Source organism: Mesoplodon bidens (assembly GCF_964165515.1).
Source record: "Mesoplodon bidens genome assembly, chromosome: 1".
Lineage (NCBI taxonomy): Eukaryota > Metazoa > Chordata > Mammalia > Artiodactyla > Ziphiidae > Mesoplodon > Mesoplodon bidens.
Window position 1 is genome coordinate 149681284 of NC_138176.1, and position 14164 is coordinate 149695447.

General features: G+C 38.8%; 1 protein-coding gene across 1 annotated transcript in view; it reads right to left on the bottom strand.

The window, feature by feature from the left end:
- The window catches only part of PGM2 (phosphoglucomutase 2), a 34244-nt gene continuing 20080 nt past the window's right edge, over positions 1-14164 (bottom strand). Inside the window, exons 9-14 of the mRNA XM_081252538.1 lie at positions 13831-14011; positions 13647-13740; positions 12032-12161; positions 11101-11290; positions 7350-7483; positions 1-2027 (exon numbers count right to left, since the gene is read on the bottom strand). Of these exons, the coding sequence (XP_081108664.1) occupies positions 1925-2027; positions 7350-7483; positions 11101-11290; positions 12032-12161; positions 13647-13740; positions 13831-14011 (832 nt within the window). The 3' untranslated portion in view covers positions 1-1924. The remainder of the gene's footprint in view (positions 2028-7349; positions 7484-11100; positions 11291-12031; positions 12162-13646; positions 13741-13830; positions 14012-14164) is intronic.

Genomic DNA, 14164 nt, shown 5'->3' on the forward strand with positions numbered 1-14164 from the left:
TTTAGTAAAACCTCTTTATTTTAAAAATGACAAAATTATCACCCAAAGTCCACAGTTTACATTAGTATTCACTCTTGGTGCTGTATATTCTATGGATTAGGACAAATGTATAATGACGTGTATTCACTATTACAGTATCATACAGAAAATTTTTTTTACTGCCATAAAGATCCTCTGTGCTCTGCCTATCCATCTCTCCTTCCCCCTTGACCCCCGGCCATTCACTGACCTTTTTCTTGTTTCCACAGTTTGGATGATAATGATGTGTTAACATAGGTCCATCAATAGTAACAAATGCACCACTCTGGTGGGGTGTCGATAATGGGGGAGGCTGTGCATGGGGTGGGGGCAGGGCGGGTACGGGATATCTTTGTACCTTCCTTCAATTTTGCTGTGAACCTAGCACTGCCCTAAAAAAAAAAAACCAAAGTCTTAAAAAATAACAAAATGGAGACTTTGACAGGCTAAGTGACCTGACTAAGGTCACAGAGCTGGCTCCCCGTGGATCAAGACTAGAATGCAGGGTCCTTATGGTGCAAGCTTTATGCACCACACGTTGCTACCCTGCATCCCGCAATAACAAGAAAAAGTCAAGAAATACTTACTGGAGGATCTCCTCTAGGTCCAACTGAATCACCCGCTCACATGAGGGAAGTGGGGCAGGTCCTGAAGTTTACATCTGGGTTCTGTTTTCACCATCTCCCCACCTCTGTCCAGGACCGCACACACACACACACCCCAGTGCCTCCAGGCTTTTGCTAATGCTGTGCTCTGTGCCTGGAAGACTTCCTCCTCCATCTCCAGCTGCTATTTGCCCCTGAAGGTGAAGCTTCCTCTGGGCAGAATGAATCCCACTCTCACAATCCTCAACTCTGGGTACTTCAAAGATAACTTAATTATAGAACGTGTTAAGTACTGTAGTTACTTATTAGCCCTCCAACTAGACCCTGAGCTCCATCAAGCAGGACTGGATCTTAATTACATTTGCATTTCCAGAAACAAACTCTGTGATGGGGTACAATTTATGTGCTCACAAAAATGTAGAGAGGACACAAATCTAAAGTTTCTCTTTTCCAGAGTACACTTTAAGGCTAGAAAACAAACAAAATAAATATAGCTTCTACAATGAAGCAGCTGATAGAATATATTGAATATTGTACATTTAAGAGATCTGGTAGGGGACAAACTATGTATCACTAGGATATACAAATATTCTTTCCTTTATGTTAGAAACATGATTGTCAATGGTACTGTAATTTTTCATTGCTCTGAAACTGTTAATAACCATTTAAGTTAATAATAATATAGGCAATCATTTGCTTTAAAAATAAAAAATCACACAAAATATATAAAGTATATAAAGAACAGTTTGGTCCTCAGTCATGGGTACTCAATGGGAGTCATTTGGGAAGGTTATAAGGCCATCAATTATGAGGAGGCACAGATTAAATAATGAACCTGGAAAAGTCTAGATTTAGATTGTGATCACATAAGAACAAGGCAAAAAAAATCAAGGTCAGGTAGTTACTGTTTAGAGTCCTTGCTGCTTTAGGACTGTATAGGCTTTCTGGCTGTTTTACTTACACATAAAATGAATTTTAGAGAAGAAACATATTTGGTATTTATTCTAATGAAAGCATATTAATTACAATATATTTTTGAAGGTTACTTATTTTTAAAATCTTCATTTTTTAAATTCAGATGATGCTCAACCTTTTAACAGGGATGTTGGTTTGTTAGATTTGGCCATCTTTCTTTATTACCCTTAAAGTTCAAACATAAAACAAGGAGGAATGTAGGCCTATTAAAAAATATGAATACTTGTAGCAATAGTTTAAATTATTTGGCCCACAAAAATATTGCTTAAGAAATCAAGTTCAGCTTAATTGTAGGGAAATGTAATTATGCCCAAGGCTGGGATAGTTTACTCTCCTTTTGGCTGCAGGTTATACTTTTGTGGCTGGAAAAAATGTTCTTCAATAGCACTGACTAGTTCATTTAGTTCCTTCTTCAGCTGGTCGGGATCACTGCAAAATAAAGGGGAAAAAAATTCCAGGTCAGTGGATTATTCCAAAGCATATTTTAAAGACTCCTCACATAGATCAGTTAACATCGATATTTACCCTTAAGCAGAGGGCTAAATCAGACAAAACAGAACTCCAGTTACTTAAGCATGGGAACACATCTGTGATGTAGACAAAAAACTCATGTGACAATATTCATATTTTCCGCAAAGGCCTTCCTGAGGTCTCTACTATGAACAAAAGCACCCCTTCGCACTTCTCATAAGAATTTTTAAGAAACACAATTTGTAGCCTAGCATCCCTAAAAGCTCTGTCTGTACCTAACAGTGCAGAGAAAACTTTCATGACTTCAGCTGTCATTAAATCCTGCTGAACTTTTACAAATGACATGGCTGGCAAGTCTTTGGTTTCCCAGGATATGAATGTTCTTGATCCTGTTTGTCTTCAAACTATTGGGAGCTCGGTTACAGCCTCCTGTGTAAGGTCTTCCCAGGATGGAAGAGATGGGGAGCCTCTTAGTGGACCTTCTGGTCACTCACCGGGAACTCAGACCCCGAGACCCCCTGTTTATTATTATTTTTTTAACATCTTTATTGGGGTGTAATTGCTTTACAACAGTGTATTAGTTTCTGCTGTATAACAAAGTGAATCAGCTATACATATACATATATCACCATATCTCCTCCCTCTGGCGTCTCCCTTCCCCCCTCCCTACCCCACCCCTCTAGGTGCTCACAAAGCACCCAGCTGATCTCCCTGTGCTATGCGGCTGCTTTTTATTCTACTTTGGGAACAAAAGGGTCACAACTAAAGTATAAACAAAAATCCTGGGAACTAGATCCCTTTAAGGAAACTAAGTTTTCAAGCATGTGTAAAACACTCATTTATGTGCAAACAATTGGAAGGTTGATAACAGATAAAACAGACTTGTAATTAGACAGGTGTCTAATTTATGTGGCAGCCTTACATATCAGGTTACTAGCATGAGGTGAGTTACTATAAGTACTTAAAACCAAAAAGCTCAACAGAAAAAAAAAGTCCTTCAATTCAAACTTTTAATACTTCATACTTGACCACCTTTAATGTATGCAAACTTAATTTTAATGGAAAGGGCAATCTTTGTAATTAGTTAATATCATTTTTGCATTGTAAGAGTTAACCAGTACAACTAAAACAATCCATTTTATTACAGACATTAATTCTGGCTGTACTACTTACTAGCTGTGCGCCCTTGGGCAAGTGACTTAACCTTTCAAAGGCCCAGATTCCTCATCTGTAAAACTGAGATAAAGACTATTTTCTCAAGAGAGTTGTATAGATTGAGATAAATTATAGAAAGCAATTAGCACAGAACCTGGCCCAAAAACCTCAATAAATGTAGCTATCATTATAATTATTTTTACCCCCCCATTGGTAACAAATATAGTAATTATGCTTCATAAATATATATGAATTACACAAGTCTTTTTCCTTCTCCATAAATGTGCTTTGAAGAAAATAACAGTTCTCAGGAAGGCACACTGACTAATAATTACTGTTTTTTAAAAAAATATAAATTTCTTTCTTTCTTTCTTTCTTTTTGGCTGAGTTGGGTCTTTGATGCTGCACGCGGGCTTTCTCTAGTTGTGGCGAGAGGGGGCTACTCTTCACTGTGGTGCGCGGGCCTTTCATTGTGGTGGCTTCTCTTTTTGCGGAGCACGGGCTCTAGGTGTGCGGGCTTCAGTAGTTGTGGCTCGTGGGCTCTAGAGCACAGGCTCAGTAGTTGTGGTGCACGGGCTTAGTTGCTCTGCAGCATGTGGGATCTTCCCGGACCAGGGCTCGAACCCATGTCCCCTGCATTGGCAGGCGGATTCTTAACCACTATGCCACCAGGGAAGCCCTTAATGGTTTTCTTAAAACAATATACATAAAACAAAACTCATCAATGAATTTACTATATATCTCCTGCTGGTTTTGTTTCTCTGTTAGAACCCTGCTTGAGATTATTACCTAAATCTTGAGATAGTAAGAGAGTGTCCTTGTTCTTAGGAGTTGAGTATTGAAGTCTGCGACTTATTTTCAAATGGCTGAGAAAACAAATAAACCAACCCAAATATATAATATTGATATGTATGGTGAGAGCAAATATTGCAAAATGTTAGCAACTGCTGAAACTAGGTTAGGGTAGGCAAACTATGGCTTGCGGCCTGTTTGTGTAAATAAAGTTTTATTGGAACACAGCCACACCTATTCTTTTATGTCTGTGGCAGCTTTCCGGCTACAACAGCACAGCTGACTGGTTATAACAAGGGCTTATGGTCTGCAATCCCTAAAATAGTTACTATTTGGCTATTTACAGAAAAAGTTTGTCAACCCCTAGTCTATGTGAGGAGTATGTGGGTATTCACTACATTATTTCTACATTTCTATAGGTTTGAAATTTTTCACAATAAAAAGTTGGACAAAACTAAAGACATCAAGGGAATTCCCTGGCAGTCCAGTGGTTAGGACTCTGTGCTTTCACTGCCGAGGGCGCAAGTTTGATCCCTGGTTGGGGAACTAAGATCCCACAAGCTGTGCAACACAGCCAAAAAAAAACCCCCAAAACAAAAAACAACAACTAAAGACATCAACCCCAACAAAAGTATTTTTTAAAAGCAGGACTTATATTTGAAAAAGATTTTCTATTCAAAAGGGTTAGTGGGTTGCGGAATTCTATGAATGAATGAAATTCATGATATAAAATATATTAATTATATTTAACGTTATCAGAAAGTAAGGAAACCTTATCCATGGCTTTATTGCTGTTGTGTGTTAGTTATGCTCATGCCTTGCTTGAGCCCTGACAGCATATCTATGGGCTGGCCTAGTGCCTATTGTTTCATTTAATAAATGGGAGCAACATTTCAATGACTATAATAAAAGGACAAATTTTCAAAGTATTTTCAGCAATTTAGAAACTAATATTTGAATTTAAGTCCACTCAATAAGCCATGTGAAAAATGTAAATACCATAGATCCTTAAACAGTAAGTTGTATTGTTATTATAGAAGAAAGTTTTCTAAAATATTACACATATTTTCACAGGATAATGAAAAGGAAAAAATATAGAGAGAAAACAGATCTTTAAATTGGACTTATGTCCATTTGTTTTCAAAAGAATAAGATACAGAAATATGAAAACACTAAGTGAGAATGAGAATTATTCAGAAGAAGATTCAGGGCTGATTTGGATGTGGCTTGCTATCTCCTTTATGATAAAGTCCCCAACAGGTGACTATTCTGAGTTCTTGTATCCATGTTTTATAATTTTGTTTTCTTTTAATATCTCTTGCATTGCTATCAGCCTTCACTTCTTCATGCCTAAGGAAAGTCCAACTGTAACAAATCTTCCCTGCCCCTCTAATCTGCTACATTTAATCTGCTATTAGCTCACTGATTTAAGATGCTCAGAAAATTTCCTCTGCTCTTATTTCCACATAATGTAAATTTGGTTCACAAGCCAGAAAAACGTTATGGACAAAGCTTTGGAGTGTATGTGCCATTACTACCTAGGCCTGTGTCGTCTACTACAGTAGCCACTAGCCACTAGCCACACATGGCTACAGTGCAGTTGAAATGCGGTTAGTTCAACAGAGGAACTTTTTTTTTTTTGAAATTTTTCATTTCAAAATGAAATGAAATGAAAATGAAAAATGAAATTTTTCATTTCATTTAAGTTAATTAATTGAAATTCAAATTTGAAAACTAGCACTTGATTCAGTTATTGGAAAACTTAAGTATGTTTCCAACAACTTGGGTGTCAAAATCTACTTTTTCAACTGTAAATTTTAGGAACTCTAAATACAGATTTAGAGTTTAAGGGGACCTCTCTGGTGGTCCAGTGGCTAAGACTCCGTGCTCCCAATGCAAGGGGCCTGGGTTTGATCCCTGGTCGGGGAACTAGAGCCCACATACCGCAACAAAAGATCCTGCATGCCACAATGAAGATCTCGCAAGCCGCAACTAAGACTCGGCGCAGCCAAATAAATAAATAAATAAATATTTAAAAAACCACAAAAAACATTTTAAGTATTTCCAAAAAAATATAGCATTCGAATTTGAGATGTGTGGTAAGTGTAAAAAATTGCACGGATTTTGAAGACTTAGTGGGAAAAAATTTTTTTAAATATCCAATGAATAATTTTTATAGTGATTACATGTTGCAATGTTAATATTTAAAATTCTTAGTTAAATAAATATATTATCTGTTTCTTTTCACTATTTAAAAGTGTGTCTAGGAGAAAATTTCAAGTTGCATATGTGGCTCACATTTTATTCCTGTTGGACAGCACTGACTTAATTCACTTTTTAAAAAAATTTCCTGATTTTTTAAAAATTATTTTTATTTTTTGACTGTGCTGGGTCTTCGTTGCTGCACACGGGCTTTCTCTAGTTGTGGCGAGTGGGGGCTACTCTTCATTGCGGTACGCGGGCTTCTCATTGCGGTGGCTTCTCTTGCTGTGGAGCATGGGATCTAGGCACACAGGCTTCAGTAGTTGTGGCACGTGGGCTCAGTAGTTGTGGCGCGCGGGCTTAGTTGCTCCGCAGCATGTGGGATCCTCCCCGACCAGGGCTCGAACTCCTGTCCCCTGCATTGGCAGGAGGATTCTTAACCACTGTGCCACCAGGGAAGTCCCAAATTTCCTGATTTTGAACTGTATTCTGAATAGAGGAATGATAGCTAAGTGACTGTTAAATAGGTGTGTAATATGACATTTACACGTGCTAGCTACATGTACCACGGCTGATAAAGTTCAAAATGTTACAGGTGTTGGAAAGTGACCAACTCAAACCCTTTACCAAGGTCACAAAACACGACCCTGAAGCTACCAGACCATCGGCTCTTTGGTGGTAAGGACTCTTTCTGCTGTGGCTCTTCATCTGCTCCAAGACCCAGCATGACTTACACATAATAGGTGCTCAAAGATATCTCTTGAATGGACGTGTAATGCATTTTAATTTATTGTATCAGAGACATGGAGAAAAAGAGAAAAAGTCATTGGTGTCAGCCTCAAATATAGAGTACTAGAAAAAGGAAATTTAATTATTATTACTGAAATTAGGAATGCAATTTTCCCATCCAGGGACAAATTTGGGGTAGAAGGAAATAACCAAGTAGGAAGTAAGCACTCTTGTCCCTAGACGCTTCAAGGGGCTGTTAATGTCGCAATAGTGCTGCAGGTTCTGAAACAACATTCTTAATTAAACTACATATTGGAAAGATAAAATATTTTACTTAGCGTCTGAATAGAATTTAAGAAGTTTAGGGAATAAAAGTCACAGCAGCGGCCATCCACAGCATACCTATTTCCAGGGGGGGCACACAGTTCTGAATAGTACTTGATTTTGGGCTCTGTCCCACTGGTCCGCATGGTGGCCACACCTCCATTAGCAAAGGTAAAGGTGATCATTTGGCTGCTTTTACTAGTAGGGAGAACCTAGGAATTAATTTACACGTTATAAATTTAAGTAGTAACATAAGCTGTTCTTACCTAACTAACATTTTCCCCTAAATAAGCAAGAAAGTAAATGCAAAACAAAGAAGAAAATAACATTTTTGAGGAAATCAGAAAATGTACTCTGTATAAATAAAATAAATAATAATAATAAGGCAATCTGTGAAAATTAACTTTATATATTACTTTTTACCTCCATGGTTCTATTAAAGCTACTAAAGTTTTACTAAAATGGAAACACATCATTTCACAAGAAATTGCTTTAAACCGATTAATAATGCATTACCAAAACCCCACAAAACACTAGGCTTATTTCACTTTCAAGGGCTTCTGGTAGATGTGTTCTTAGCTGATTGCTCTCCAAACTCCACTAAAATGACTGAAGCATTAAAATCAAAAAACACACAAGGGCAAAGAGGCAAGAGCAGTTGAGGGGGTTGCCAACCAATCGTGGTAGTCAGAAACCAGGTGGAGGGGCAGAGGTGACCTGATGGAACACAGAAGAATGCCCTCGGAGCCCCTGTAGCAGGCAGATAAGAACTGAGTCAGCATGTTCTGCAGGGCCCTGGTAAAGCTCACTACCTTGGGCACCTGGTACTGCAAAGGGCAGGCGTGAGACCAAGAAGCTATTAGATCCTCCCAAATCCCTACCTTCTGCCCACGTGGTCAACCAACCACCTCCTCAGGAGATGGTTTAAATCTCCGGTGTAACTGAACCAGAAGGGCTCAGAAGCTGGGGATGCTGGGCACCATGGAGGGCAGGGCATGGAGAAAACTTAAGAGTAAGTCAGAGTCTGCACATTGAATGCTCAAACCCCTCCTCCCAGGTCTGCAGCACCTCTCCACCACTTCTGGGGCCTCAGCATCCCAGCTTATTACCCTCAGGCAGGAGATTAGGGTGAGAGTGAGGCGTCCCCAGGAGACCTTGAGGGAAATAAAGACAATACAAAGGAAGCAAGATCTACCTTTTAAAAAAGCTATAATTAATATCCTTAAGAGAGGTAAGATATAATACACATGAAGCAAGAATAAGATGTTACTTTCTTTTTTTTTTGCGGTACGCGGGCCTCTCACTGTTGTGGCCTCTCCCGTTGCGGAGCACAGGGTCCGGACGCACAGGCTCAGCGGCCATGGCTCACGGGCCCATCCGCTCCGTGGCATGTGGGATCTTCCCGGACAGGGGCACGAACCCGTGTCCCCTGCATCGGCAGGTGGACTCTCAACCACTGCGCCACCAGGGAAGCCCTAAGATGTTACTTTCAATAAATTAGAGAAAAAGAGCTGAAATGTTCAAAGAAGCATTGAAAGTTAATGTTGAGGTAATCCCCCCAAAAGTAGGAAAGAAGGATATAGATGGACAGTGGGAAAAAAGAAACACGGAAAGTAGAACATCACTCCAGGAGAGTCAGCATCTAAGAACCTGTCAAGAAGGACTTGTCAAGAAGGTGAGAACAGAAAATGCAAGGGAAGAGGTTACTTGAAAAACAACCATCCAGCGTCCTTCTTTGACAAAAATCAAGAGAATTTCTCAGAACTGAAAGAAATGACTCCATAGATCAACAAAGACCAACCAAGTATCCAGAAATGAAAAGAGACCCATACTAAAGGCATATCATTGAAATTTTAGAACCCCAAGTTTAGCAGAAAGTTCCTAATGTCTTCCCATGGAGAAAAAAAAAAATGGCACGGAAAGGACTGAATGAGTATGGTGTTCTCATCCCTGAATGCAGCACACAGCAGGTCCCAACTATTTCCTGAGTGAATGAATGATGGATGCTCAACGGCTTTACAAATACAGAGCAATGCTTTCCAAACTGTGAGTCAATAAAGCATGAGGGTAGAGTAAGACATTTTCAGACCTAAACACCTCCAAAAATTTACTTCTCATTCATTTCTTCTTAGGAAGCTACTAGAGGATGTGATTTAGGAAGATAAATATAAAAAGAGGAAATCATGGGGTCCAGGAGCAAGGGACCCACCCCCAGAGAGTGGTGAAAGGGCATTCCCAGGATGACAGCTGGGCGTTCAACCCAGAGAGCAGAAGGCTCTCCCCAGAGGAAGGGACCAGGAGGGAGGCCATTGGAAACAAGATGGAACCAACAGTCCAGGCCGAAAACCCTACTGAGAGGTATTTGAAGGATGTGGGAAGAACTGGTGAGGGTTACATAGAAATCCACGCAAATGAAAGAACAAAGCAGCTATCAATTACAGGAAAAGTAATTCTTTATACAAATTAAGGGGAACCTAATCATAGTACACTACTTAACTAAGCAAAAAACAATAGTTACCAGTCATAATAATACAAGCATGGAATCTGATGTCACCAAGAGTTGTGGTATAAATGTACTGTGAGGACAGGGGAGAAGAGTCATGAATGCTGGAAGTGTAAGAACTAAATCCCTATCTCCATAATAGAAAATTAATAAAGTCTAACACTGATAAGTCATAGTATCACCACATAAGCACACTGTTTAGAAATCTGGTGGTAAATACCAGGAGAAACAACTAAGAGGGAAGGTGTTTGTCTTGGCACATGGAAATGAGATGGCAGGAGTTGGAACTGCCCTGTTTAATCATAACCCTTTTAATACTATTTGCCTTTAAAAACATATTGTGTGCAGATGTAAATTAAAATATAAAAAGGTGAATATCAAAGCAAATGTCCATGTGATGAATTGGGAGATTGGGATTGACATAGATACACTTATATGTATAAAAGGTATAACTAATAAGAACCTGCTGTATAAAAAAATAAATAAAATTCAAAAATTCAAAAAAAAAGGCAAATGTCCAGTATCTCATAAGGATATTCTTATTGTCCTTCCTCTACCCCGCTGCCATAGTTAGCAATACTCTTCTGCCACATTTGAGCCTTCTTTTGACTCCAGTGGGGGAATCTACATGGTAGGAAGAATGCAAACTCATGCTTCACAGCTAACAATTCCTATATATTCAGAGAACAGGGTAAAACTAGGGAGGAAGCAAGCAGTGGTTCTCAAAGTTGGACCAGTAGCATTAGCATCAGCAGGGAACTTATTAGAAAGGCAAATAAGGGGTGGGCTGCAGGACTCAGTGTTTTAACCTGGCCACCAGGTGATTCTGATGCTTTTTCAAGTTCAACTGCTGAAAGAGAGGAAAAGCTGGGTTTGCAATCAGAAGACCCAGATTCTATCCCGAGCATCACCAATTAGCTGTGTGACCACAGGCAGGTCTTACACTTCTGAGTACAGTCGTCCCTCGGTACCCGTGGAGGATTGGTTCCAGGAGCCCCCCACAGATACCAAAATTCATGGATGCTCAAGTCCATTAGATAAAATAGTGTAGTACAATCGACCCTCGGAATCCACGGATGTCAAACCCTTGGATGATGAGGGACGACTGTATCGATTTCCTGCTGTATTAAATGACGGCATTGGCTTAGATGACTAGTGAGAACCCCATTAGTTTCAGCTCATGATTTTTAACTATCTATATATTTTGATAGCTTATTTATAATAATGCCTAAAAGCAGCTTCAATTAATTATATGAAGTTGAGCTATTCAAAGTGTAGTCAAAAAGTAAATAGAGACGAGTTTAATTGATAAAAGACATTACTTACAGCTTTTTTATCAGGTTGGCTATCATCATAGCCAGTTGTAAGGTCCCTAATGCCAGAAATTTCAAATTTGCCACAAGTTTTTGGATAATTATTCTTCCCATCATAGTTTCTAAGGTTTTCAAATAATTTTTTAATAGTGCCTTGATCGTGGCAGATAAAATACGAAGCTTTGGTGATATGGTAGCCATACCTAACAATACAAACACAATTACATGCAAAATGAGGAACAAATAATTCTGCACAGTGTACACTGAACATGTATCAACCAGTATATTCTAAAACAAATAACCGTGACTAATTTCAAAGGAATAATTCAGCATTAAAAAAGAGGTCCAATTTTATAAAAGAGGTCCAACAATCTACCCCAGGGATCGCTGAACTGCTCTGTGGCCCTCACTCAGCCTGTATTTCTAAGTAAAAGTTTCTCTACTGGAACGTAGCCATGCCATGACCATTACCTTATGTATTGTGTCTGGCTGCTTTTGCACTACAAAGGCAGTGGTGAATAATTGCTTTAAAGACTAAACAGATGTTTTGTGAACACATTTAAGTCTTTTTTGACACTGGACACTTAAAAATCACATTCTTCCCTTAGCCATTTCTGCAACTAATGTTCTCATTTGTTAAGAATCAATGTCATCATGAATGGTAATTACTATTAAGTAGTTAAATATCAAAGGGAAAAGGTGATCCCTTATTTAGTTTTTATAGGCAATAGAATTCATAATCAAAGTAAGGACATCAGAAAGAATATTAGTATCTCATGCATAAGAACAGAGTAAAACATTAAAAAATATTATTACATGTGGGGATAACATGTAAACTGTATTTATGGCGATCATTTCACAATATAGATATACATTGAATCATTGTGTTGCACAACTGAAATGAAAAAAAAATTACTTCAATTTAACAGTCAATAGAAACTTACTCAACATAGATGGCCTTTAGCTGCTGAGACAAAGACAAATTCTTGGTTGCTAGAAAGCTGGCCAACTCTGCACTTATGACGGCGGCACTGACTCCATCTTTGTCCAGAACGAAAGGGCAGCACATATATCCTGCAGAAACACGTGTCATACACACACTCTGAGGAGTAGGTCCCTTTACACGCCGTGTGTGCACACATCTACATGCTCCCTGCCTACTGCATAAGAGGTTGTCAGTATGTAAATGCTTCTCATTCATCACCATTACATTTAAGAATCTAGGCCAGCGCCTAGCACACAGCAGGCCTTCAAGAAGTATTTGCTGAGGTACAAACTACTATATATAAAATAACTAAGATACAAGGATATATTGTACAACACAGGGAGTGTAGCCGATACTTTATAATAACTATAACTGGAGTATAATTTATAGAAACATTGAATCACTATGTTGTACACATGAAATTAATATAATATTGTAATTCAACTATGCTTTAATTTAAAAAAAGAAAAGAAAAAAGAGAAAGTATTTGTTGAATAACCTGTAAGGAGAGTCTCCCTCCTAGACAAATTGTACTCATTTTCCAGGTGTAGACCAAATCTCTCTAGCTCACACAAAACTGTTTCCAGTTGTTCTAGTCAATGCTTATTCTGTCTTTTCTGAATCCCCATATTTCTTACGAGTTATATGATTCATCTTGACACCTAGCCTATACTCTTTTGTGTGGTTTCTAACTAGATCTATACAAACTGCTGTAGGCTAAGGTCAGTGTCATCCATTTCTTTCAGAGTCGGTGTGCAACTGATATGCAATAAATATTTGATAAACAAATATAAGAAAATCTTTTTTTTTTAAATAAAAAGCTATAGGAAGGCCAGGATTGCAGTTCTGAGAGCAAAAGAGCAAAAGTTGAGCTCTTACACTTCATTCAACGAATTAGTTCAATGATGAGCCTGTGTCTATGTTGCAGGGAATGTATGAACTAGAAGAGTATGTATTATATAATAAGCATGATGTACAATAACTTTTATTAAACAAAGAGCTAAAACATCCCCAGCCCAAACATTTGCATTTCACGTTTCTATTGCTAGCTCTCCTTTTTTGCTCATTGATAGTGATCATTAAGACAAGTGTTCTTCCATCATCCTGGCTGGTTCTTTCAGGTGACAGTCACTCTGATGAAAGTCCCACAACCATGCCTTCTCCTTTCTTCTGGACAGATCTCTGCGGAGCACTCTATGAGGGGAGTGAACTATATTTGGCCTGGATATCAATACCATGGTGAGGAAATATGGTAACTCCCCAAATAGGAGGATTCTGAAGCTACTACAGCCGCGTACAGAACATCACTGTTCACAATTATCTGGGCAAAGGATTCACTTCCTGACATGAATGGCTTGGTTATTTGTGAGATATTCTTTTCAGCTAAAAAAATCTGTGATGCCAACTTTGGGGTAGGACACTTCAGCATTTGCTGAGCATCACAGAAGAAAAACAAACTGTGTGTTCCTGTTTCACAGTTAATCTTTTGAACCCAAATCCAAACCCACATCTTTGCCCATTTATTTGCATTCTATAAATTAACTGATCCCAGGATCATCATGATCAACTCTTACCAATAGCTTCTTCAAAAGCAAATAAGACATTTTTCCCCTGGTCTATTAGCTGTTTGGCTCGGTTTCCCATCCACTTAAAGCCAGTCAATGTTTCCTAAAAGGATAATCCAAGAGAGAAAGAAATGCCTTAGACCTTCTACAGAGCAAAAGAAAGGGAAAAGAGCAAGTCTCACAAACACCTTACCTCGAAGTGAAAGCCCTCCTTTAAGGCAATGGCCTGCAGGATTTTGGAGGAGACAGTGCTGGACAACATATATGTGTCTTTGAGGGCGCTGTGATCTTGGTTCTTTTCTTTCCAAGAAGTAAAGAGCCACCAGCCCAAGAGGGCCCCCAACTCGTTGCCTGAAAACACTCTCCATTCACCACTGAAAGAAAAAACAACCTATGTACAGCAGTGATCTCAAGAGAGATCACTTAATTGTAAGTAACAATTAAGGACAGAACAATTAAGCCAAACAAGGCTCAAAGTAGCCTCTGCAGGACTGTTCTTATTATTCTTGTTTAAATAATAGGCCAGA